The sequence below is a fragment of the Gavia stellata genome, chromosome 17 (assembly GCF_030936135.1).
Source record: "Gavia stellata isolate bGavSte3 chromosome 17, bGavSte3.hap2, whole genome shotgun sequence".
Lineage (NCBI taxonomy): Eukaryota > Metazoa > Chordata > Aves > Gaviiformes > Gaviidae > Gavia > Gavia stellata.
Window position 1 is genome coordinate 3,929,579 of NC_082610.1, and position 27,768 is coordinate 3,957,346.

The 27,768-nt window shown below is 42.1% G+C and overlaps 1 protein-coding gene across 7 annotated transcripts in view; it reads right to left on the reverse strand.

Moving 5' to 3' along the window:
- Positions 1 to 25,987, reverse strand: part of ANO1 (anoctamin 1) — a 46,997-nt gene extending 21,010 nt beyond the window's left edge. For 5 of the 7 annotated variants that reach the window (XM_059825739.1, XM_059825736.1, XM_059825740.1 and 2 more), the window contains exons 1-11: positions 25,865 to 25,972; positions 21,861 to 22,187; positions 19,482 to 19,580; positions 17,795 to 17,946; positions 16,448 to 16,502; positions 13,553 to 13,604; positions 10,229 to 10,284; positions 8,652 to 8,693; positions 5,078 to 5,142; positions 4,374 to 4,508; positions 2,144 to 2,304 (exon numbers count right to left, since the gene is read on the reverse strand). In XM_059825739.1, the coding sequence (XP_059681722.1) occupies positions 2,144 to 2,304; positions 4,374 to 4,508; positions 5,078 to 5,142; positions 8,652 to 8,693; positions 10,229 to 10,284; positions 13,553 to 13,604; positions 16,448 to 16,502; positions 17,795 to 17,946; positions 19,482 to 19,580; positions 21,861 to 22,187; positions 25,865 to 25,972 (1,252 nt within the window). Of the gene's footprint in view, positions 1 to 2,143; positions 2,305 to 4,373; positions 4,509 to 5,077; positions 5,143 to 8,651; positions 8,694 to 10,228; positions 10,285 to 10,782; positions 10,849 to 13,552; positions 13,605 to 16,447; positions 16,503 to 17,794; positions 17,947 to 19,481; positions 19,581 to 21,860; positions 22,188 to 25,864 lie in introns of all 7 variants that reach the window. The other 2 variants (XM_059825735.1, XM_059825741.1) reach the window with 2 other exon arrangements.
- Between the last annotated feature and the right edge of the window lie 1,781 nt (positions 25,988 to 27,768).

The following is a 27,768-nucleotide window of genomic DNA, read 5'->3' on the forward strand; positions in this document are numbered from 1 at the left end:
CAGGGTGTTACAGTACCACCACCACACAATACCACCACCGGGCCAAATGGTTGCTCACGGCAATACCCCTGAACTTGGGCTAATTTTCTTGCTATGCTAAGGATGCCCTGGGTCACCTGAGCAGGTTACTTGGGTCTGCCTCAACTCTTCAACTGTACGTACACCTAATAAAACTTCTCATTATGTGCAGAGGTGCTCACAAATGGCACTGGAGACTGTATGTGTCCCTACATTTGGAGACGGCCCATTTTTGTGGATACTATTTCCTTTAAAAAATAAAGTGCTCATTTCACTTTTTAAAAAATTGTTTTGACAAATCCTTTAGAAATGAAATTTTCAATAACGCAAATTCAAAATTATGTGGAAAAAGTTCTGATTTTCCCCCATTCAAAAAGACCCTTTTGAAACAACTTTTATTTTATATGCTGTTGTACCACAATAAAATTTTATGTTGACTCCAAAGAACTTGAGGAATTTCACATCCCACTCCAAAACTATCATCTCAGATATTAAGCCTGATTTTGTACAGAGCACAGAAACTGGCGTCTGCCCATCATCAGCCTCACTTTGCCCAAGAATGTAAAAAAAATGGAGGAGGGACCCATCGCTGTTTGCTAAGCAAAGAGAAGCAAACAGCGTTAGTTTTTGGACAACGGAGTATTATGTGCCGAGATCCACGTGGGGTTCACAATAATGGTAAATGAGGGAGACCGAAACTGGTGTGTGACTCTCCACAGGACAGAATCAGACTATTTAAAGTCTCTGACACTGCATCCTGCTTTGGGGTATATCACATTGCTCCCTATATGCTACATGGCCAGATGATGCTCTGTAAGACAGTGATCCCTCCTCTCTGCTGTGAAGCTGGTCGAGTTCAACCTCCCCACACCACTCCCCAGCCTTCCCTCCGAACCTGCAGCGCTCCCGACTCCCCACTGTTCCCAATATCCCTCTGCAGGACCGTCCTTGTCCCTTTCCTTATGGTACTTGATAATGAGCTCGTAGCATTCCATCTAAAACATCGTTTTCTCAAATGGAGACCTTGGTCAAAAAGACACTGCTGTAAATTGAATTACATTGAATTGTACTAAAATCACTTCAGATGAATGGTAATGTAAAAATGGTTCCCTACATACTAGAACAAATAAAAACTTGGGCTCTGGTTTTAGGATTAAATATAAACCAAAACAGGTTATTTGCCAACTCGCAACAAGGCGTACAGGAGGGGCAAACATCATCTTGTGCTGCTCTCACTGACGCTGGGAATACGTGGCTATCAAACTTCAAAAGCTGGGGGGAATAACGCGCATTTCCCTGTTCTCTGTAGCCTTTCTGTATAGGGCTCCCAGTTACAAACATGGGATTTGGAGCCCATCAGCAGTTCCCATTTATCTTAACAGCCCCTCTTGGCTTCCAGCGCCCATGGCTGGTGCTGGGGTGCCCGAGCAAGGACGTCCCCATCCCTCCTCCAGCAGGGAGGAGAAAAGCCCTCAACAACCATTCCTGAAGACACTCTCACAAAGATTTCATGAGAGGGTTAATGTTTTTAACCAAGTTCTACAGACATGCCAAGAAAGGTTAAGTGATGTGCTCGAAGTACAGGGGCAGTCAGCATCAAAAAAATACCTATAACGCCACCGGTCCCGCTTCATGGTCTACATGCATGATGTCTGCCTGCTGATAAACTTAATTGCATCTCGGAGCACACTCAAGAATCAATGTTGGTTTGTCCTGAGCTGCTAAAGGCCATTAGACTTCCCTGCGGAGCCCTCCCCTCAACCCCAGAGTACACTAATACATTTCTTCTGTAATGTTCTAAAGTGGAAGCTGGCTCTGCAAATAGATTTTTTTTTTTCTTTTGGCAAGCTGTGCAATCCCGTTAATGAAATTTTGACATACCACACAGCAGTTTTATGACAGATGCTTAACAATTTCATTTGATATTCATCTTGAGCAACTTTTTGAATTTTAGCCTTCAGTCCAGAATATAAATTTGGGGGTGACAGTTTCATGGGAAAGAAAAAAAAAAAGTTCTTTACATAATTAACTGCCTGAGTATAAATACGCTGCTTTATCTCTTCTGTTTCTTCCTGTTGTATTTTAAATAATTAAAAACTTAACATGAAGGCATATATCTTCTTACCCCAGAGAGCCATGAAAACTGAGAAGAAGACAGTTGCAGGGTTATCAAACAGATGACTTGCGCGAGCAGTCGCACAAGCAGAGCTCATCTTCCAGTAACTGCACGTTCTGTCACATAAGGGACACATGGTGATATTGTTTCTCTGGTCACACATTTCCATACTGCAACGAAGCAACAAGATATGGAAAAAGCATGGTCAGTACGGCTCCATCTTCCATGCCCCCACAATCTTTTCTCCTCTGCACAGCATCTGTTTCTGGTCTGCAGGACCATCAGATACTACCCGCACAGTGCTTCCCAGCTCGTGCCCCAGCGAGCAGCTCTGTCCACAGCCTAGACCCGTGTAGGGGCTGAAATCCTCATGCGAGGCTGCTCCATCCCCAGGCCTACTTCTATTCCAGGGAATAAGAGACAGCATTATGAAAGGCGTAAGGCTCTAGGCTTTTTCCAATAGGATCTTACAGTAAAAAAAAAAAAAAAATTAAAAATCATTCTTGTTTTGAAATTCTAACTACAGCAATAGATAAGGTACAAGGGAAGTGCTGAGTATTAAGAGACTGGAGTTCAACCAATTTAACTTCTCTGCACTCCATCTGTGAAATAGCAACAGTGACACTCCCTTTGACTTTCTTCAACTGTTGGAAGCAGTACAAAGCAATCTTAATGAACAAAAAAAAAAAATATCTATTTTTCGATATCCATTATCTGCTTTGTTACTCAGGGCTCATGGTTGTTGTACAAACGATGCAATTTTCATCTACAGCTGATGATGCATGCAGGGCAAATAATGCCAAATCATAGGGCTTTAAAAATATTATAATACAAAACTTACTAAAAAATTAAAAATAGTGGGACATCAAGATTTTGTTAATCTGACCATAATTGCTTATTTGAGGCATGTATATTCTTGATTTATCTTTATGTCACACAATGCCCTCCTCAGCATCTTATGACGGGAAGCACTAAAACCTATCATTAGCAGTATTTTGTTGGTTTGTTTTAACATAATGATCTGAGTTAGGAAAAAAAAAAAAAACCACCTGAGCAACCGGCCAAGAATTATTTTTAGTACATCAATGCAAACTCCACAAGTAATATTAACAATAAATGCTAACGATTTAGAGACGTGCTGCAGTTCTGCTGCCCACTCTCAGCCCTTGGTAGCGCTCCATCGCTTACTGGAAGCAGAAATCGGTGGGACTGCAAGCTCCCCCATCGGTGGAGATGGCTTCATTTTAAGCACAGCTTCCAAAGACAGCACATGTGGGGCGAGAGGAGGGAGAGTGGTGGGAGTATGCTGTACTCCGGCAAGTGCCAGTTGGCAAACAGACCTGGGGAAGCCACGGCCAGCAAACATGGATGGGGTGTCGGGCTGCGGGTGGCACAGGGCAAGCCCTAGAAACTGGGAGCCACAGTTTCAGCTGTGCTCACCCTAGGTATTAGTGACAAAACACTTACAGAGAAAGGTCACGTTTTACTTTGAGTTTCTAGTTGCCTCAAATCACAGAATCACAGAATCACTAAGGTTGGAAAAGACCTGTAAAATCATCAAGTCCAACCATCAACCAAAAAAAAAACCGAACCACCACCACCACCATGCCCATTAAATCATGTCCCACAATGCCACATCCACACGTTCCTTGAACACCTCCAGTGATGGTGACTCCACCACTTCCCTGGGCAGTTTATTCCAGTGCTTCACCACTCTCTCAGTGAAGAAATTTTTCCTAATATCCAGTCTAAACTTCCCCTGGCGCAACTTGAGGCCATTTCTTCTTGTTCTGTCACTCGTCACTTGGGAGAAGAGACCAACACCCACCTCCCCACAACCCCCTTTCAGGCAGTTGCAGAGAGCGATGAGGTCTCCCCTCAGCCTCCTCTTCTCCAGACTGAACAACCCCAGTTCCCTCAGCCACTCCTCATCAGACTTGTGCTCCAGACCCCTCACCAGCTCCGTCGCCCTTCTCTGGACACGCTCCAGCACCTCAATGTCCTTCTTGGAGTGAGTGGCCCAAAACTGAACACAGGATTCGAGGTGCAGCCTCACCAGCGCCGAGTACAGGGGCACGATCCCTTCCCTACTCCTGCTGGCCACACCATTTCTGATACAGGCCAGGATGCCGTTGGCCTTCTTGGCCACCTGGGCACACTGCTGGCTCATCTTCAGCCGGCTGTTGACCAACACCCCCAGGTAAAAAAATCATAGAATCTATTTAGTTATTTATTTTACCTTGGTATATTCTCATCCACAGTTGCACAGCCATATAGGAAAACAATAATCCCTACAATTGAAGCTGGAATAAGCATTTGTGTATAAACTCCCAGCCAGGCAAAATATAGTCCAATCTTCTCTCCGAAGTATTTTCTGAAATAAATTTAAAAAAAAAGAAATGAGAGAGAGAGAGAAATGTTTCCTATTTCTTAAAATATAACATTGCTAAAATTATGAATCACAGCTGGATTAAGCATGGAGAAAGTAAGATCTGATGACCTGTGGGAATTTTCTTCTTCTCAGAGGACTCTCTCATGATGCTTGGAGTTAATCCAGAGATACAGGCACCATGAAAGCAAGTCAGTCCAGCTAGTAATTTCCCCCCCCGTGTTCCTGCTGTGTAAATTGGTATCTTTGGATCTTCCATGAGCTGATCCTCTTAAAAAAATCACCTAAGTTTCTCCAGAGTCTCAGCTCTCACCACAAACAAACAAAATTCATTAAAAATATGTCCCCTGCAAGCTTTCACACAAGGGGGGGGATATGTCAGCGTGCTTCTAAACCCACAGAAAACTCCTTTTCCCCCAGCGAACTTCCCATTCTCCCAAGTCCCCCAGGCTGGCACCGAGGGCAGCATCCCTGCCGGGACACCGGCACGAGCATCCCTGTGCACAGTTCAGTGCTGCCGCGCGGAAACACGACGTTAAGGGCTGAACTCTCACCTCACCAGGTCAATTGGCTGATATTTGTAAAAGACTCCATAGCTCGCCCACTCCTCACACAGGAGCTGTAAAACAGAAAGGCAAGGCGAAAGCTAAAGCACCGCGTATGCGAGCGTTTTCTCCTTTGGTCCCAGCAAACCGCTGTGGATCGAGTCTCACCGCTTTGTGGTTTCAACCCATAATCTGCCAATACACGCAGTCTGCATTAAGTATTAAAACCAAATTTGATGATTTGGCATGCTCTAATACAGTGATGAATTCTAGTACGTTAAAAGGCTCTTCAGCAACTGGACTGATGGATAACTATAGCAGGGATGGGGAGAGTAGTCCTGATTTTATGATTCGTAGGAGGTATCTAGCAGAATGGATGTGAAAGATGAATATGTTTTGAGTTACAAGACAGAAAAAAACTAGAATAAGCTGATGTGTTTTCGTTACACTAATATTCAGGATCCGTCAAGGAGGAGCTGTGCAAAGGTGCCTCAAAGGCTGCATTTAAGAGTTTTTCAGCTTTAAACTAAAAGACCACGATGATTACCACTCATCCTTTCAGTTAGGCTACCGGCCAAGGAGAACAATGATCCCCATTAGTGATTTATAAAATTGAATCCCTCACAAAAATAGGTTCCTCTGAGACCTTCAACTTATCCTTTACTTTGTAAAATATATAAATAGCGCTTCTCGGATCTGATTTTTTTCTTAAACCAGTTCAGCTAACAGAGTGAAGAAGAAATCAGTGTGTGTACAAAAAATACCGGAGAAGATGAAGTGTGCTCACTGGCCACCCAGCCATCACCTCCTCTGGGGGACAAGGGGAGGAGAAGCTTTACACCTGCTTGGGAAATCAGGTCTCGCTTTACTGCCTCTTTCACTGCTTCAACCCAGAGACATGAACTTAGTAGCAGGATGTTCCTGGACCAACTACTGATATTTCAAGGAGATGCTTTGATGGTCACTTCTGTTTTCATTAATGCATCTGGCAACAACATAATCTTTTTCCTTTTTCCTCTCTCAAATGTAAGAAGAGCATGAACTGATTGCTGCCGAGGTATTTCTTTTCATTGAACGTTAGGTAAAAAAGAAAAAAAAAAAGGCTGAAAATTTCAGAGCTCGGTTACACAAACCTTCATCGGTAGGTGAGGGCTGCACAACCAGCTCAGCTGTGGAAGAAACTGCAACGGCGAACCGAGACCTAAACCAGTTACCATTACAGGGAGGGCAACGTTATTTATCTTGTTCATAGAAGAACAGACCAAACAGGATGTTATTGCTTCAATCTGCAGGCTATTTTATCATGAGAAACTTGACAGATGTCAGCCTCCTACATCCCGCCAGTGAGACGCAGCAAAGGAAGGAAGGGCAGACTGGCAGTGCCGCTGCTGCCCGTACCCCTTCCTACTTCTCGCATTTTATCACAGAGAAGTCATAGAGCGAACAGCATTTCTACAGCAGTTTTGCAATTCTCCTGCCAATTCATTAACTCAAACTTTCCAAGCTGAACTGCTGTACTTCTCATGCAGATGGTTCGAGTCATTAAAAAAAAAATACAACTTCTTTACTTTTACAGAAATACATCAAAAATGTAAGTGGACTGTGGATTTTCCCCTCCACAACCCAAAGTCATTAATCTTTATTAGTTTCCTTACAACAGTAAAGGCAGAAACTGAAACCTAAAGGCAGGCCTTTAATAAACAGCAACATTCTTCCAAATTTTATTTTTATTCTGCTTTAGGTTTCTTTCAACCACGTTTCCAAAAGTTGAAGGCCAGCTGCCTATGTTTGGGAAACAATTAATGGTTTGGGACACCTCAACATCCATGTGCACTAGTTAAGACCCTTTCTTTTATTATTTTTTTACTTCATTTTTACAAGCTAAGTTTGTGCTGGAAATTAGATTCCTTTTCTGTGATCTAAGCTCATCAGGCATATCAGGAAAATACTAAGCTAAGGAGATTTTGCATCAGTGCCACATTTCAGTTTTGTACAGCACTTCAAACCAAATTTGTGCCTAAAGTAGAAATGAATTATCTCATTTATCCTGACATTTATCAGCCTGATATTCAAAGCACAGCTTCAAAGACATGATTAGAGGAGATCAGCGCGCTAGCCCTAAATATTTACTTCATTTCTATGCCTCAAATCTTTAATTTTGTTGTTAAAAAAAGGCACAAGCCTGGCCTAGCACTGGATTAGATTAAAGAAAGCTTCAAGAAACCAGAAGAGACATGCCAAAACACACCAAAAGATTATTTGAGGGAACTGGAAGTCAAAAGCCAAGGTAAACATTTCCAAACACACAGTGAACTTGTGAAATGAGTGAATTTGTGAGGTTTGAAAAGTTAGTAATAAAGATGATAATCCAGACGCTTTGAGGAAATGTGGACTTTCGTCCTATTTTGGTTAGGCAATGTGTTGCTTAATAATGAAATGACAGGTATGTGGTATTTTTAACACAAATCAATAGCAGGGGGAAAATAACGGTCGCTGCCTTTTGATGAGCCATTTGCAACTTAAGGCCCAGCAGACCTTTAATTTTGGTTACCTATTCTTCTATGACCAACCTGAAAGGTTTTCCATCTGCTTTTCCTACAACCTGAATGTACACAGCATTTCTTTGGAGATGTGACCGTGAAACAAACTGGAAAGGCAAAGTTTCAAGTCTGAAAGCCCAACATATATGGCACCCAAATTTAGTAGCTCCTCCTGAGAGAACTGGTCGTAACCTCTCTACTTCATTTTTTGTCTGATACACAGAAAAAAAGCCTATCCTCTTTAGAGAAGTGTGATCAGGAGTATGTAGTAATTGCGCTCTAAATTTAAGAAATCAGCGTTTCTGCAAAGGGTGAAAAATCTGCTTTTTCTTAAGAAAAGTATTTCCTTAGAATAACTCCTACTCATTTTACTACAATGAACAAATGCCTTTCGGTATACAGACAATAAAAACAAAATTTAAACCACAGACTTATGCGAAAAGTGATGCAACACATCAGCATACATCCACGGGGCAGTTTCTGGCTGAACAGCGCACATTAAAGCTTTGCTGAGAATGTCTCATTTCTGATACTCAATTTTTATCTTTCCCAATAACTTTTATTCTTATGTTTTCAACTGCCTCCCTCCTCCCCCCCCCCAGTTCTGATCCTCACACTCCAGATCAGCAGCACATTACTTTAGCAGAGGTTGCAGTGCTGAGACTGGAGCTCGCCGTGGAGTGAAGCAGGGTTTATGTCAGATACAGATACCAGAATACGACTGAGCGTATTCTCATCAGAGCTGGCCTGAAATTACATCATCTGAACTTTAGGAGAAGTTATATGTAAATGCTGTCAATACTCTTCTCAACATGGCAAGAAATGTATCATTATAGAGCTTGGGAATTTATACATATCCATACTGCATCCCACATTTGGGCACATTTAAACACTGGCAAGTACTTCTGTACTTCTACTGCATGGCATTTAGTGCCTTTTTGCGGTATTTTCTGTGAAATCTTGGCAAACGTCCCGATTCCAACAGGTGACTCTTCAGGCTGGGACCCTTGCGAATATGTTAAACCCCCTTTATATCAACTTACTTTTCTGTCATTAGGTTCAACGTTTTCACCTTCATAGTCACCCTTTAAAAAAAGAAAATCTGCGTCATTCAGTGAGTCGCGCCCAGAGCTGCTATGCATCTTGCATACCCATGTATCCCACTCACTTAATGCATCAAAACCAGAAAAAGCAATCTGTAAAATAATGCTGTATTTTAGGAGTTCATTTGTCATAGCACACTTTGTCTTCTGTCGTCAGGCACATTAAGAAAGAGTAATAATGTCTGTCACTGGGCAAAAAGGAATGAATAAGTGATAAAGGTGGCCTAAAAATGTCAAGGGAAAGGATGCGGTATTGCCACGGTATTTGGGGTTCAGCTCAGTCCACTTGAAAGAGAAGAGACCAGCTGAGAGAGCTGATTCCTATCCAGACTCTCCAAACACTCAGGGCTGATTAGATTTGAGGTTTTAATTTGGAGCTATTTTTAAATACGATAAAAGAGTAAACTAAGACAATACATAACTTATATACAAGACTATCAGTAGCTGTCTAAAGATGTGAGACAAGTACATGTAGAGAAGTTTATTTAACCTTTCTGGATTTCTAAACGATATCGCTGTAGTTTAAGAGTGCCTGACATTTATGATCAGCATCAGGCAGATAAAGAGGCTGTTCTGGTCCCAGTTACACCGAGATAAAACACTCGCGGCCCCGTGTAAAACCAGTGTGAGTTGAGCAGAGCAGAAAACTAGGAAGACATGCTTCACCTTCACATCCCATGCCAGAAAACTGGCACCAGGCTCAACAGTCCTTGTACGCTCATCACGAGCAGCATGACTGCCATGTCCCCTTGACGTCTGCCAGGCCTGTCTGTAAGGGTCTAGCTAAGAGTGTGTGGTTCTAGTCATACCTTGAGCCTCTAAGTAAAAATGTCATCAGCATCCAGCTGCTGTGCACCTCCCACTCTGCGCTGGCAGGATGGGCATCCCCAGCTCAGGTACGAGTGCCACCAAATTCCCCCCCCCTCTCTAATCCTCTTGATGAACACTGTAGTTGAACACACTCTGACATTTTACCGAACTGCTCGAAAGCAGATTTCATCAGTAAGAAGGTCTGCAGTCACATCCAGTCCCATGAAATACATCACTTTGATTTCTCACTTAGGGTTTTTCCTCCAGTGGCAATCAATCCCACGGCCACACGGCCACTCACATCTCCGTATTCACAAGGGGAATGCCAGGAGATGTGGATGAGGGAACCAGCCACAGGGTGCCCTAGGAATAAATATGTTTCCTAGCACTGATGCCAGGGACCTCAGGAGCAGAACGTCAGAAAATAACAGAAGCGTTTTGTTTGCTAAGCCACCGAAACAACTCTTCTAATGTTACGATAAAACATCACTTACGATCATCAAAGGTAAGACTGGAGGTGGGGAATTCATTAAAAGTGAGCAGAGTGACGGAAACAACCTGCAGAAGTTACTGCAATCGTGATAGCAGTGAGCAGGAAGTCAGGATCTGAACACTCGTGTTTGGGATGATGCCATTGCTACGTAACACATTAAGGATTTCTTGGTGTCAGACAGTAGACATGTAAAATATATTCCAAGATCACTTACATCATGCAAAGGATATGCAGCACTGTAAACTCCATTGGCAAGCAGACTGGTGATCCCTTGAAAAATAAAGACATAATAGTTATTTACAATTTCGAGGTTAGACAGCCTCACTTTATCATCCTTCCTGGAGATTTCCCTCAAAATAAGAGTCATTTGGTCAGATAATGATTTTTCTGCCATCTCATTCCTTTCCATGTAGTTTCATTTTTAATCATATAGGTTATTAAACATGACTCATTTTATGAAATGGAAAACTGCAGAGAGCAAGAGGAAGTCATATGTATTTGAGAATAAAGAATTAGAAGCCAATGACTTGAAATTAGTCATTAAAATAAATTACATTTTCTGAAAAGTCAGTTTGATTTAAGGGCAAGCCTGCAGATTTGAAAGTGTGTAGCAGAAGGCTCGATCACAAGAAGAATATGGCTGGAATTGATGGCATACGGGAACACGCATACGCACGCATCATCCACACAAAGTTTTGAATTCAGATTTCAGATTGATTAGAGAAATTGTAGGGAAAGCCTTTGCAAAGACCTTGGCGTAATACTTACCATATTTACCACATTTTCGTCTTTTATTTAAAAGGGTAGTTTCCTTCTTTCTTCCCTCTCCTTTCCCTGTTTACACATCCGTTTATTAGTGACATGCATGAGGCTGAAAGCAGTTAATGCTTCATCTATATAATGTATGTGGCATAAGGGACTTTGAGGAGTCCTGCCCTCCCAGGTGTGGTATCGCTCCTTAACTTGGGGCCAGAGTACGGGAGGCGAGGGAGGGTGGGGAGGAGTTAACGTGTAAGATTGGAGGAGCACAACGGCGAGGGGCTCTTCGATACTGCCGCTCGCCGCACCATTCCCAAAGGTCCCTCAGCTGGGTCTGGACCTTTGAGGGCTGTAGCACATTACTTCTCTAATGTTCTTGCTGCAGCTGCTGGCGTTAATATCGCTACTTCCAATTCTGGAGTATTACCCACGTCTGAAGGTGTCGTGTTATCCATGAAGATACATTTGGGGATTCGACGAACCCGTCTTGGGTGCTGAATCAGAGCTAAGTCAAGTACTTGACTTTGTGCAAGGCAAAGCTGATTAATGCCAATAAAAAAACAAAATAAAAATCTGGCCACTGGCATTGTGGAGAATTTAAAAGGACTTGGAAAGAGACAAGAAAAAAGATGTACTACAGTATGCTCCATGTTGCCCATCAGTTCTTTGCTAAAAAAAGAGTGTGGGACTGGATTTGAAGGAACAGCAACTATGAACCAGGAAACAGATCACTGTCGGTTCACTGAGACATTTTTGATTGTTCTTGAAATGAGAATTTTTCAAGTTCATTAACATTTTTGAGGTACTAATCACCTGCTGGAGGAACTGCTCCAGGAGTGCTCAGTATCCTGTAGTATCATTAATTTTCAAAGTCCTAGTTAAGATTATACAGTACTATGAATTGTCTGCAAATGTTTCCACGCGTCTGGCAGAAACAACTAGTGAGCAGATAAATTATTTTTCTAGGGCTGTGCGACTGACCGAAGAGCTACATAGTACCCTTCTACATATCAGTATTTAACAATGAAGACAGGTTCACATTTTCCAAAAATTTGCAAAATAAATAACAAAAGACTGCAGTGTTCACTAGGCAGCTGCCTTTTTCCTGCTGGGCAGAAATGTTGCAGCATTATCTGTGTTTGCTCAAATCTGTTTACAACCTCTGCTGGGTTGTAACCCAGCATTCCAGTGCTGGAACACAAAGGACACGATTGAGTTATGCTGAGTATACTCGTGGACAGGCTGGCCTAATGACATTTTTATTAGGTATACTGTGTGACCTTGCCAGTCTCAGGTAGAAGAACGATCCAGGAATCCTAACACTTTACTTTCCTTTAGCCTCTGCTCTATTCAACTAATCTCTAATGTGGTTGCTATTTCTGGACCAAAAAAAAAAAAAGACAGAAAAAAAAAAATCAAGTGAGTAACCAACTCCAAGGCAAGAATTCAAACTGAGCTACAGCTCAGTTTGACCTTCCCCCTTCAAGAGTGCAAATACGTAATTTCCAATGAAAACGATCCAGCACCAGACTCGAAAAGGGTCCTGAAAGTCACAGATTAATTTGGATTTCCCATGCTACAGGGAAACAGTACTTCTGTTAATACTGGCTGAACACCAAAATTTAGTGTATATAAGGACTCAACAATTGTACATTGTATGTTGTTACTTCAACAGAAAAGTCAAAGCATGGAAATCATTTCTGGCATAATCATTCTTCTATTATTTGATGTATTTCTTAGCAGCTGATGGGTCAATATTGAACAGAACTACCTGTAATTCAAGTTCCCATTGTTTTATTTAACTGCTTGTAGGCAAATAAATGCTATAACAGATTCCAACAGTTATCAAACATTTTCTCCCATGTTCATGCACTTTTCCCATACAAATTTGTTTCTGTTGGTCGTCTGTTAAGAAGCTTGGCTATGAGGGAATTCAGCTTCCCACCTTATATAATTTGGCTTACCATTAACTATTTGTTAACTTTGGTCCCACAGTCAAGTATATACCTATATATCATGATGTGTATAAAATAAAGTATATAACAGCTGAACAGGAAAAGCTGCCAACCAATCTTTAAGGTGACCTGATTTGCAATTCATGTTTACCTGTGTTATGAATTTAGTTCTTAGACATAAGCCCTGAGGCTGAAATCCTAAAACTACTGGCCAGGGCAGTACAAACTTCGCACCCGCTGACTTGCTACAACTGTCTTGAGGGTTAAGAGATGGGCTAGCTTTCGGTGCGTGCCTTAGTCCTTGGCCGTTCCACTGGGTTACTCTCAGTTCCACTTAGGACAGTGTTTTGGGCAGTCATCAGTTCAGACCATTTCACTCAAGTCATTGAAAAGCCATCCCACAATAAAAATGTGAGGTTGCTACTTAAAGGAATGGGCCAAGCCATAGACTTTCACTGCAGTTATTGAAATTCATGGTAATACCCTCATCCACTTCAGCGAGTGTAAAACTGAACCAACACAGAGCACGTATTATCCACTGGTTTATATCACCATCCAGTCCTGCTGCGAAAGACATAACTAACATCTGCAGGGGCTATATGCTCACTTACCATTTAATTTAGAGTCACATCTATGAACTCGCATTTGAAAAAATTCCAAACAGCCACATTAATTAAATTAAATTTCCAAATAAAACAATTATATCTACATACATCAAATTAGAGAGCAGGGGAAAAAACTAAACTCCACAGCCAGTTACAACTTGCAATTATTTTCAATACCTGAAAATTATATCGATCGTAAAGCTAAATAAAGTTCCTTACCCATGCTATATTTTGCTTTGGTACATGTAGTTCTTTTCAATATTTCATAAACCTATGGAAGTAAAATAAAAGAAAGGGTTACTTCAGATACTGCCAGTGAAAAGCACAATCTTTTTTGTGTACAGCTCAAATATTGGCAAAACCAAGATGTCGATGAAGTCATCATTCTTTAATAAAAGTCACGGTATTCAGGAGAGCAGGGCTTAAAGATTTCCATGCCAAGTTACCTGTACAAGAGAGAAAGGTTTAACTCAATAGCCAGCTACCAAGACAATTGATCAGGGGAAACAGGGTTACCTTTAACCACTCACATAACAGAAATGCTATTTTCGCTCATATTAGACATCGATCAAAGATTGCACACAGATGGCCCAGCACACCCAGACTAGGCGGTGTGCTGGGCCAGCTTTTCCCGCGCCTCCGATGGCGCACGCTGGCTTCAACCCAAGGACTTCAACAGAGCTTGAGGCTCATAACGTGTATGCAGCACGCAGCCATTTATCAGAAACTGGACTAACACAGGCTGACCTTAAAACTTCTGAGCTTGCATGACCTCAGTGGCAAAACAGACGTATTTATTTTACGATTTATTGCATTTATTGTCAAATAACCTTTGCACATCTCAGCATGTCACCCAAGAGGTCAAGCTTTTGCCCCACGCTGCTCCCGTACAGCGATGCTCTTAGGCAAGGCAAGTGCTCAGCTGCTGCTCGGCTGGCAGGGGAGCGGGCAGCAGAGGCAAAAGCTCCTGCTGTCCATTGCCTGGTCTGTCTGGGGACTCGTGGACCAGTTCCCTGAAGATGCTCGCTAATCCGTGTGCTAACTTGGCTGCCGCTTGCCCAATTCACAGAGGGAAGCGAGCAAGGGCATAGAAGGCAAGCCCCGCAGCTCATCTGCCTGTTGTTGTCTTCTAACTCCAGTTGAGTTAAAGGGCTGTCACAGAGAGATTTCCAGTTATATAATTTATTTTTTTAAAAAATAAGTAAAAGGTCTTTGGCTTAGTTTCTATTCATCAAAGATCCACAGGGAGTGACTAAATTCCTGTTCATTTCGCAGTAGGTGGAAGGGTCAATATTTGCACTGTGGTTTAAAAATACATATGAGAGAGGCAGGAGAGAACTTTAAGAAACATGAATACAAAGAGAAATGCGCGCAGGATAAAGTGATGCTGGGAAACATTCAATATGTCTTTTATTACTGGGCGATCTACAGGGATTTCAAACAAAGCAACATACTGCCAACATTACTGTTATATGACCAGTGCTACTCGGGTGGCTTAGAAACCCCCGTCCCTCCTCTTCCTCCCAGCCTCTGCTATGAGCTTTTGTTTCAGTCCATTTTTCAGTAGTCTTGCTCACCCTCTTGTCCTATGATGGCATTTTGTCTTCCTACCTCTCAGGCAGCTTGTTGTCATGAATGTTAACTCTTCATTTGCTCCCTTAAGTTTCTTGTACTTACAAGTTTTTTACTGCATATCTAGACATATAAAAAAGTCTACAAACAAAAGCTATGCTTTTTTTTCAATCTCAAATGAAACACTTTATCGCAAATAAACCAATTCAATGTTTGTCTTTTTCTCTTTCATTTCTGTGCTGCTGCATCTGCCTTCCCTGGTCAAACTCACCTAGCCCTGATAACCTGCGCTCACATCAAATCAGTGCACTTCAAGCTACAGGGGAACTACATCATGGGGTCCACACACTGGAATTTCAAAGCAGGAAAGGGATGTTAGATATCTTACACCCCTTATCACCGTAGCAATAAAAGACAGCTATAATTGCGATATAAGCTCTTTTTGAAACCACTTAGCATCCAAAAGGCTAATGTTAAATGTAAGATAAAAGCACGCTCACAGACACATTCCAACGCACCGATTAGCAGCAGCGGAATGGGGCAAAGAGTCCATGTTATACTTTGAAAAGTGTTGCAGCGAGTGCTGCTTGGCATGGTCCCTTCCATCTGCCCTGGATGTTGTACGAGCTGCCCTTTCAATTCCCCCCTCACTGGCTATAAAGGAGGCTACACCTTCTGCCCCATTCTATTTTATGTTCTGTAAGTCACAAGGAAGAGCTCAAATGCAGTTTGTGATATCGTATTCCTGCATTAGGCTTCATTTCTGTAATGGAATTGCAGAAGTTTAATTATGAGAGGAAAAGTCCCATGCTAGCACTGAAGGAGTAGAGAGATCCTCCAACACGAAGGCAGGAATGGCTCAGCCCAGTCCCAGTGCTGCGTACGTGTACATCACACTTGCTAGCGTAACAGAGGTGAACAGATGCACAAACAATCAGAAAAAGATGCAATTTTCTGTCCTTGTTGCATTTGCGTCATGTAAACTTTAATGCTAAATAAAAATCATGAAGTAACGTTAAATCATGTTAAATAAAAATCATAAACCTCAACACTTTTAACACCATTCTAGAGAATTGCCCCCCAAAACTAAATAATATTCCCTGTAAATACCTGGCTGTTTCATTGGAATTTGTCTTGGGAGATTTCCCAGCATTTTATAAAAGGAGCAATGTATAGTTATGAAAAGGTAAATGAGTCACAGGGGTGCAGGCAGCTGGTGGCAGAACCAGCAGTAAAATCTAAATCTATTGCCTTCTGGTGATATGTCTACTAAGAAACTACATCCCAGATGATTAACTGTGAACTAGAAAGAAGATCCACATTATATTGCAAAAGGCAGCAACCTGTTAGCATCAAAGACTCTTCATTACACAAGCTAAAGCTGGAAATGCTCTATTTGTAATTTCAATAACAGATGTCACAGGCGATCCCTGGCATTTGGTTAAGAAAGACAAACTTGCAACAGGCATTGGACTAAAGCTGGGCTATTAACACCATGACTAAGGCACCATCCATCATAAATTATTTATATACAGTACTTACTATAGTGCTTCTCGTTTTGCTGTCAAAGAAGGAATCTCTGTCAGACAAATCAAATCTGTTAAAAGATTAGAAGGAAGCCCATTAGGTTAAAAAAAAAGCCAGTAATTTCCCGCTCTTGTTGACCTCTTCAATATTTTCATTTCTCCTGGGGATCTCTCATAGCTAACATTAAAGAATTGCTTGTAGAAACCTCGCTAAAAAGGAAGTCCATCCCAAGTCTCAAATTGTAAAGAGGCTGCTTATACGTTTCACTGGTTTTATATATTTACAGGTTTTTCTGCACAAAGGAGACTGTTGATGCTCATTTAACTTGAATTCCCAACCACTGCTGGCCTTGAATTTCTCATAATCTTTACACTTTGTACCTTAAACCCTGTGAGGCCACTCTTGCCGCCCTTATTCAGCAAAGACACAGGTGGTCTCACTGAAAAAAGCCACCGCTGCCAACAGCGTAAGACACATTCACGCCTAAGCTAAGGAGCATCTTTTGGGCTTTCTCTGAGCCACCAGCTTCCTTTGCTGTAGGAACATCCTACACGCAAATAAATACATTTTCTGCAAGTCCAAGAACATGTTAAATGTCACATACATTGACTAGCCCAACTAACATACACAACTCCATCAGTGTTCTGCATCACTTGATTAAAAACTAAAGCTCCTGTATGTACAGTGAAGAAATCCTGCCCTAGGACTGTTGTTTGTTCCAGCTGGCACATACATAAACACAGCCTTCAAAGCTTCTCCTCTGGGATGCTGGCCAAGGAAGAGCAGCAGCAAAGCAATCCAGGGCAGTCGAAACTTTGGCTGGGCCCCACCTTATGATTTTTTCGTACACCCACATTTACAGCTGTTCTTACTGATCTGAAATCGATGGCGAAGCTACCACGGACCTCATACCACTTCCAAAGTCAAGGCCTGGTTGGCAGTACACGTGTGAGCTGCCCGTACCAGGTAAATGAAATTATTCTGAAATTTATCAACCCACATCTCTGGCTACAAATTTTACTGAGCATTTTATTTTCCATGGAAAAGAGACTATTGTAAACCACATCATTATAAATCTTATTTAGCAGTCTAAACAGTTGATGTGTATAGTTACATAGATATGTATTATATACCACAACAGCAGCACAGAGGTTTCACAGTGGGGCTTTACAAAGCCTCATTCCTCAACAGTGAGCCAATAAAAAAAAAAAAAGTCAATTTACTGCAAAATGGAAATATTCTTTACAGTAATCACTAACAAAGTGTTGGCGTTCACTTTCCCTTTCACCTTTTGGTGCCTTAGCTGCTATCAGGAAGGCTGGAACCTGTTGGCATGGACATGTACAGAAAGCTTTCACTCACAGGTGCTGTTTCTCTCTGGAGAAGGGGTAGGAGAGGCGCTTCACCGTCTGAGGTTTGTGTTCTGCTACTTTTGGCTGGATGGGCTCTGTTATTTTTTGAATTACAGAGTTAATCTTTTTCAGAAGACCATGGGTCTGATTGATCTGATACATCTGAGTGGGCAAAGAGAAGAAGAGGAAAAGTTCATTGCTTTTTGGTTAACCGTGAGAGACAGTGAACTGTAAGGAATAAACCATCAATTAAATAAATACATCAGAATAAATTATCAAGGAGCATAGCTTACTGTCTTGAAAACATTCAGAAACACATAGATGGATGGGAAAGTCATACCAAGGCAAGCAGAGGAAGCCTATTGCTTTTCCTCTGAGCCAAAGCCGTGTTTGGTTCCAAATAATCAGGCGGGGGCGGTTCAGCGGAGATATACTCGGCACCGGCTCCTGAGACCCCCGCTCCTCTGGCATTTACTGTTTTGGTGCAATGGGACAAAGACATGAAGGAGCTACGGAGCCCCTGTGCAAAACAACAGAAGTGGTCTCCTCTCCTAGGGGGCTTTCCTGGGAATATTGTGCAGGTTTCAGGAGTTTCCCCTCTTCCATATAAAGGAACCAAAATATCTTGAATTGTCTGTTGCAGTTCTGTAGCACTAAATGCAGGAATTGTGTTAGCAGGTCACGGAAGAGGATTACAGCTTCCCTCTCTAAGCCACAAAAACTACGTGCAGATCCAGGGCAGTGCTCCCACCGCAGGAAGATGCTCAGCTGGAAAAAAGGCTTTAGGGGTCTGAGGGTGTTTTCAAGCACATTGCTTCTCCCAGGCAATGCCTGCAGCCGTAGGTGGCCTCCTTCACACACCAAAAAAACCCCAAAAATGCCCACCCTGACTTTTCTTTTGTGGCAAAGCAGCTTTAACCGCAGGATCACAACAGACTTTTTTTTATCTAATTGTGCTTCTGATTAAAATCGGTGGTAAGTGAGGCAATAATGGGGATTAATATGAAATCCAAAGCAAAAGCGTGGTTTTAGTGTTGTAATAAATGACGCTGGGCTTTGAGACTGTCTCTTGCTCCATTATAGATGTCCCTCTGCAGTCTGGGACATGCATTTAGTGTGTGTTTAAATATTAATCCATCTCTAAGCTACGCTCACTGACCAGGTAGCTATCTATCACAGATGATTTAGAATTGATGAAAATATACTGTCATTTCTTTAATGACACTTCAAATATTCTGAAAGGTAATTTATATTGTGGTAGAGTAGTCCCAACTTCTGCAGATATGACTAATGATGTATATGAAGAGTCACTAAACCAAGCGAGACTACTTCACACTAATTGTTACTCTTACATTCATTTTTAGCAGTCTAGTGTTTTGGGTGAGAAAACCCCTCCAAAACGTACACATAAATTTCATCATCAATTGCAACCTCTCCTTTTAAAGCACACTGAGAGGATGAGGCATTGTATGAAATCACTCGCTTCACGTACAGATAGTGGCAGCAGCTGGGAATTCTTGATTTCCATTCCTCCTTCCAGTTATTCTTTCTGCTGTCCCAAGCAAGCAAGTTTGTGACTCATTTTCTGTACAGGTTAGTCAACTATTTTAAAAATGCTTGTGGGAAGAAAAGCCTACATTTGTAAGCATATGTTTAAACTATGCCTTCCAGAGGGAAAAAAGAAAATCAGGACTCACCTTTTTTGTGGGCATCTTGAGCTTAAGAAATTCTGCCTCTCGACACAATACATTCCACGGTGCGTGTATTTTTACAAATCCAACCCCATGGATTTTAGTCTTAAAAAAAAGCAAGAGAAAAGGTTACTGGCGAGAGGAAATTAAGTATTTTTCCCCTTGTGTTTCACACACATTTAAGGAACAGTCTATTACTGCCAACACGCTAAACCTCATTTGAGACAGCTAGTTTCTAACAACAGGACAATCACTGAACACCTCTCTGTGCTGAGCTGCTATAAAATGTGACTCAAAAATGCTATTGTCTTCCAGAACAATTACCACAAGGTTAAACAGATAAAAATTGTTTGGGAAAGAAAAGCTAATGACTACGGACACAAATACAGATGAAGCCGGTTAAATTTGAAGCATAGGCATCCAGCCAAATGGTATGGTTTCGTGAGTGCGTTGTAATTAATGGAGCTGAGAGAGTCCCTGCTGCCTCCTAAGAGCTGCTCAGTATCTCAAAGGACCAGAACTGCAGTAAGAAAGAAGCAGCCTCAGATGCAGATGTGAGTATCTACATTAAACCTCTACGCATTTTAATTAGGAAAACTGCTAGGAAGAATTCAACAAAAGAAAAGAAAAAAATAAAAGGTAAATGCTAACAATAACATTAGCGGTATGCTTGCATCCCACTAGTTGTCTGAGCTCTGTTCTAGATGGCTGGACATGGGCCTTTGCCTCTGGCACTCCCACATACACCCGTATTTACTCCCACGGGAACAATAATTTCGAAGCCATTGGACAAATGATATCAAATTAGCAGGCGTTCAGCAAACAGAAGAGAAAGAAACTTTAATGAATCTTTCTAATCTTGCTGCTCTATCAAGTCAGGCAGTTATTATAATAACTAGCTTTCACGCAGCTATACTCCACGCTGGCTTTCTAGAAATCAGTTACTCAGAGGACATAAATAACTACCAGCCTTCCCATAAGGCATGGCTTCCAAACCACCTTTGAACTTACTTCATTGAAGAGAGTTTAAGTAAGTGACTTAGTAAACACCATCTGTTTAAGAAACCTTTGCTCTTTTTGCAATTAGTAAGGCCTCCAATGCAGCTTCGTGGCATGCCTTTAAGCCCAAGCGATTGCAGGTTTTTCGCCCTACACTGATGTGCTGGATATAGAAACTGATGTAAATCCCTGCGGCTTGCTTTCATCTCTATACACTCCTGATCTGGTTTGGTATCTTGTACTGAAAGGACAGGGTTCCCTCTCTTTTACGATGTCCTGGCTTGAACCCTGAGCCCTTCTGCATCATTTGAAATTATATTACATGTCATAGGTGGGGCCCTCCCATCTTGAAAGGATTTAAATACCTGTGATTTGGCACAGGCAAGCTTCCAGCTCACTACAAAAACTTGCAAGTTTGACGGAAAGCAAGTCTTATTTTCACCTGGGGGACAGAGAAGTGAAAGCTTTTTTTGCATTATACCATGCAAAATATGTATTTTATTTTATTTATATATATCTCTCTCATTATGTACATGCCTGTAATTTGTGAATAATAGGGGGCAGATTTATTTTTTTAACACTCTGATCACAGGTCTAGATGTTTCATCTCAACTTTTAGAGCCTGTAAATAAAACCAGCATAAATGTTTACCCTCTCTCACAGGAGTTTCAGGCATATTGGTTGGATCAGTTAATTGTAATAGCTTTCTTTGAAATTAATACGGCTGTGCCTATTTCTACTAATCACACACTGGCAGTACTTCACACACATCATTTTTTATATAGTCTAATGGTCTTTTAATAGAATATACTGTTTTCAGGGTACAGGTGAAAGGCGTTACAAGCTGTACTGTTCATATCTAAGAATGGAAAGAGCAAACTAATACAGACCCACGCGCTCGAGCTAGAGCACGTACCAGAACCTCCTGAACAAATTTAATTCTCTTTAAGTCTATACTGAGGTATAAAAATGTCACTGTCCGTATCAGGTATTTTTCATCAGAACTGGAATTACCAGTGGATCCAAACCACAGCATACCGTAAACCCACCAAACTGGGATTAGTGTTCAGAACAATTTAAGCCTCACTTCTAGATACGGCAACACATCAACAAGCTGTGTTGCAATAGTGGATGTGCCACGAGTCCTGGCCAAGAAAAGTAAGAAACTTCACCTCATTGGGGCATGAACACCACCACGGCCCATTCCTGTGAAGCAAATTAAATCGGTGGGCGAGGATGGTGCTGCCAGAACTGAAATCAAATTCTGGAAGGGTTGAGTTTGTGTAACCTTGATTAGAGCCAGGTTCACAGGAACAGCTCAGCATCTCCCAGGATTTGACCACCAGTTATTCTCCTTATCTTTAACCATTCGAAATGGCTCCTTACATCCTCATCGCGTTCCAGTTCCAGGCCAGCCTCCACGAGGTTCCCTTCGTACTCCTCCCTGCGAAACCTCTTGTCGTCTTCGTGGTAATCTACATGAGGTTCGCTTCCTCCCATTTCCAGCTGCACTCCCTTCCCAGGAAGCGGCTGGTCCTGCTTGGTGCTTCGGGCACTTGAATCATTGTGATGAACTCTCCTGGTGAGTGTCCTCCCTGCTGAAGACTTCTTGTAATGATAAACTAGGATGTAGTCTACTTTTCTCTTGCCATCTCTGAAGTAGAGTCCGTATTTGCAGTCAGCATCTGGATTTTTGGATAGGGAATTTAGTAACTGGAAGCAGGGAATGGGGGTGTGGAGAGAAGGAGAGAGGAGAAGAATAATGAGTACACATGCCAACACGGACACCAGACAGACCAATCCTTGTATCAAGGACTCCTTCTTGCCTGGAGCACACAATGACCTATCTTCAAAGAGCGAGCATACAGGAGGAGCCCCCCATGCTACTTACTCAAAACAATTTTGCAAGTTAACACCTGCAATTTTACTGATAGCCAGCTGGGATTTTATTGGCCAGAAATAAATAGCTAAAATGACTGGGCTTTAATCTCATTACCAGCACACTAGTTCGTAAGTCAGCTACTTGGTGGATTTGGTTTTCTGCTTTGGGGGTTAATCATCACTAGGATCATCTGTCCTTTTCCACCCAAGACATCTGCGTTTCAATTCTGACAAATAGATTAATATCATGTGCAAACATTTCTCACTTCTCTTATCTATCGTTGCAAGTTTGTATCATCTGAGAAAGAGATCATCTTAGATACAGACTGAAGGGAGCCAGCTGGTCATGAAGCGCGGCCAAAATGCAGATGGACCGTAGCCAGGGAAGTGGGTTCATTGCTTACTGAGTTCATCACTTTTTTTCTCCACTTATAAAACCTGTGTCGCTTTGCAATCTGATGGTGGCAAAGGTTTTATTCCCATATTGAATTAACGCTGTGTAAGTGTTGCAAGATGCAAGAAATGTAAGACACAAAACACAATTCCATTTCCAAGCGTTTATCTGAAAACTGCACAGGGCAACTGTAGAAACATAAAAAAGTACTAACAATTATTCATTTCTGCTTTCAATAGCACTTCTCATGCATCATTCACAATTCTATCCTTGGAGATGCACAGACCATTTAAAAAAATGAAAATTCACTAGTAACTTGCATTTGTTTTTACCAAAAATACTCATCGCAGGAGCGGCTTTTCAGGGACCAGGGACATCTTCTGGTTTTTAATTTTACAGAAGAATGTTAAGCCTCCATGTAGGAAAATGGACTTGTGCTCCAAAGGATAGCAATTGGCCATCAGTTGCAAATCATATAGGTCAAAACCCATTTGGGATGTGTACACCTTCTGCTTCTTTCGTACATAAAACCGTGAACGTAAGTAGTTTGTAAACAGTTGTTTCTAAGACAGTCCAATTTTTAAACCCCAGATGAAAAGAGCAACCTCTGAGCTTACTGTAGAGTATATCACAGCCAACATAGCCAAAACTTCATTGACACCCACACAAAGTTACATGAATTTGCATACTTCTCTGAACATCTTTTTGGGGAGGGCAGGTCCCAGCTACCACAACTATAAATCAACGCCTTTAAGGGACAGTCTGTTCTTCCCTTTTTGCCTCGGGGAGATTTTTACTCAGCCAGTAAATTCAAGCAGCAAACCCCATCTTTCTGGGTTTGGAGGGAGGAGGAAGCACACTGAAGACGTAATTAGACAAGTGTAATCAGACGAGCGCATAGCAGTAACACACAGCAAGGAGGACTGGCAGACAGCAAGAAGCCCGAGATGCCGCACAGTACGTGGAGCAGCCGACTGCCGAGGGGGGCATGCCTGAGCATTCATTGCTTTCCAAAGCCTGGCTTGACCACGTCTGCCCAGGGCCAGCTTGGCTGCGGGTCCTCATCTCCTCAGTCCCTCGCAGCTTTGCTCCAGGCCTGCCTTTGCTATCTGTTTCTCTCTCTCTCCTTTTCTTTCAGGATCCCATCTCTCTTTTCCATTTAACCTAAACCCTTTGCTCCAAATACATAAATGTGTAATAAAATAATACAGCATTTGCTGCCAGCATGGAATTCCCTCTTTGTCCTATTCCCTCTTTCCCCTGCTCCATGTCTGTCTTATTTAGCCATGACAATAACACATTCTCCAGGGCACAGGCTGCTCATGTTTGTGCCCTATCGAGATATTCCTACTCAGTTCTTACGCATAAGTACAAAATAGAAGACCATTAATAACTATTACTTTCTGATTGCTTCATGTTTAATGGCATGCACCTCTGAATTGAGAACATTTTGTTAAAAGCAAGCTGACAGTCTGCTTGTGGCAGGCAACTCAGTTACGCAAATTTCTATAGGAACAAAATATTAAGAAATAGTAACTAACTGGATTTTCAGGATATAATGCCTCTTCAAAGTAAATAGTTGTTGTAAACATGATCCAGGAACACTAGGATTTCTTTTAAGATAACTAGTTGTATTTAATTTTTAAAGATGTGTTGATCTTATTAATTAATTAAACATCAATTTCTGAAAAACTAAGCTGAACCGACTGATGTTCAGGTAAGTGCAGGGAGATTAAACAGGCAAAAGACTCAGACCCCAACCCATTCCTACCCTCGTTGGGCTGACTTTATGAGGGACAGCAATTAGCTGGTCTGTCCTGGAGACTAATAAACAAAGGAAACAGCCAGGACTGAAGATGGGTCTTGAAGATGACAGCGGTGAGCGCACCAGATGTTTCTAACTGCTTGGGGAGCTCAGGGGAGCTCCGTACATCCCGGCCACAGCTCCTCTTCTCCTGAAGCGTGCCTTGGGTGGAGAAAAGGGGCACTGAAAATCCCTCCTGTCTCTATTTCTTTGAGCCACTGCCACTGGGAAGGGGACAGGTCACACTGCAGAAACTGAATGAGAGCTTCCTCCCGTTTCTTTGAACTTTCCCGTTGAAAAGCTGACTCACTGATAATTTAGGAGAAGGTGCTGCACTGTGGATACTAAAACCTCAATCAATTTATTAATTTATGAGAATAGCTATATCCCACTGCAAAAAGGATGCAGCCAAAAGACACAAAGAAGCCTGTTGGTCCTGTTTTAAAGAAAGAAATGGTTAGATTCCTTTAAGGATGTGGTATTAATGCTGAAAGGTACTCATAGGTCACATCCTTTCTCACAGTGCTGCTGCGCTGAAATAGAGAGCGAGCTGCGTTGACTTAGACCATGTAAGGCCCATGTCCCTTCGGTTGCAAATGAGACACAGAAAAGACATTTCAGTTTTACCACAGCAGGAGGGATGTTTACACTCTGACAGAATTATTCATCCACGCTCCATCCTAATAAAGGACAAGCACAATGAATCAAGTATTGCTTTTTCTGGTACATCTTTCCCCAGTGAGATCTGTTATATAGCCCACTCCACCTCAATTCCTTCATCCGAATAAATTCCTTTTTATGTGTTTATGACATAACCAACTCCTAATCCTGTTGGGTATTCATATTACTAACTTTCTTTAAAATCGGTGTTCAAGAATTTAACCAAGGCACAATTAATGACACTGGAAATCTAACCCCTCTCTATTGTGTGCTACAGAATACTAGTTTAATGTTACCTATGTCAACAATAGCCTTTGCATGAAATTTTAGACATTTTTTTCTGTTCTACTCTATATGGGCAAAGAGATTTGAAGGTTGCCACAGCCTTATTGCCAGACTGATTACTCTGAAAACAGCCAACCCCTTTTTATGCTACAGGTTATCAAGGATCCCTTGCTTCCCTTCTTCTCATCAAAGAACAAACCCCACTAAATTAGCATGCACTGTGGCTGGTGGCAATCCTCCTCAGCACCTCTGAGAAAGGGAGGGAGAGGATTTCAGAGCATCCTGGGAATGGAAAGAATGAGAAATAAGCTAAGGGGTAAAGCACAGTACACCAGTTATGACACATCTGGCAAGTCCTTTACTCACTGTACTCTCATGCTGGTCATATCCTATATCCTCAATAGCTCGGATGTTGATAATGTGGATCCCCTTCTCCTCTGCAGGTAGACAAGAGTATTTCTTGTTCACCCTCATTCCTGTCTCCTCCGGAGCCTTGTTGAGATCTTCTGGCAGAAAATCCACCCCATGAAACTCACTGTCTGCGTCTGAAAAGAAAAGGAACAATTTCATCAAGACACTTTAATCCCAACACTTGCTCCTCCCAGAGCCACCCAAGCTGAAACGTATCCTCTTCCTGCCGCCTTCTGCCAATGAGCCCTTGTGCAGGGCTCCCACCCTCCTCTGTGCCTCCCTCCTCAGCTTTCCCACAGCCCTCTTCAGCCCTACCTCGGTCTCCTCCTCCTCTGGAGGAGTGCTCAGTTCACTTCTTTTCTGCACTGCTGTCTCAGGATGTGTTTAACTTATGGTCTCATAGAATGATTATATTTCTTGGCACGAGAAGGAAAAAGGAGGGGAAAAAAAGACAAATAGTCTGAGAATTAGCTGGTGATGGTAGGTGGCATGATGTATGCCTTTTCAGTAGGCATCTTCTCTTTCAACAAGTGCTTGTTCATGATGAAAAAATAGTGGGTTTCCCCTCGAGTACCTATGTACTGTATCTGATTTACTGAACCATTCTTCTTGAAGTAGTCTTGAAAATCTGAGGTTTTCTCCCGCTCAACCTGCCAGACATCTGTACTGTTTCTGCTTATTATTTAAGTATATAGATGGGCTAAAGGATTTCATGTAAAAATTTCACCACTAACTGAGCAATCAGATAACTGATAAAATGCAAACTAGTGTTTGCATATGCGCATTTATGCAAGCAATAGAAGGCAAAGTTTTCCAAGATTTGATTCATCTTGACATTGAAGTAAAATACTGCAGCATTATGCCCTTCTTTTAAACCACACAGGAACAGGATTTGCTTGTCTAAAGAGTGAAGATAAAGCAAGAATTTTAGAATTTAGCCTTGAATGGATACTAAATTAACTCTCTCAAAAAAACCCAAACAAAAACATGCAGAGCAGCATGCTCTAATAGCAGCTGTATTACAACAGTTTGTTGCAGCAACTAGTTCAACACTCTGCCTCTGGAGCAGATATCAGCAGAAATTGTACAGAATTAGCCCACTAGGAAAAATACTTCCCTCCTACCTAGAGCTGCCACTAAGCTTATGATGAGGTGAGGATAGATACCGCGTTTTAATTAGCTATGTCTTAGCTTAAAAGCATGTTACTCCTCTTCACCAAATTACCCGTCTGGGTTTGGTTGAACTTCAGGGATGATGTGGAAGGAAGACACAGGGAAAATCTCATTCCCCAACAAGTTTGCAGATGACGTGAAACTGAGGAGCATGGTTGATAAGCTGGAGGGTAAGGCTGCCACTTCAAGGGGTCTCGACAGGCTGGAAAAATGGGCTGAGAGCTGACTCATGGTACTCAACAAAGTCAAATATGAAGTCCTGCACTTCGACAGACTAGCCTCAAGCACAAGCACAAACTGGGCATGGACTGGATAGAAAGTAGCTCTGCAGAAAAGGACCTGAGGGTCCTGGTGGACAGGTTCGAAGTGAGTGGTTGTCTTGAGTGGTGAAGGATAGCTGCATACTGGACTCCATTAGTAAGAAAGCAAAGACAGCAGGTCTAGGGAAGCGATCTTCTCCTTTATTTGACACTTGCCAGACCCCAGCTAGAGTGCTGTGCCCAGTTTTGGCTCCCCAGCACAAGAAGGACACTGACAAACTTGAGCAAGTCTAGTGAAGGACCATCAAGATGGTCAGGGGGCTCGAGTGCACAAGGAGAGGCTGAGAGACCCATGCTTATGCAGCCCAAAGAAGAGAAGCCAAACGATGGGGTCCCGTTACAGCCTTCAACTACCTACTGGGTAGG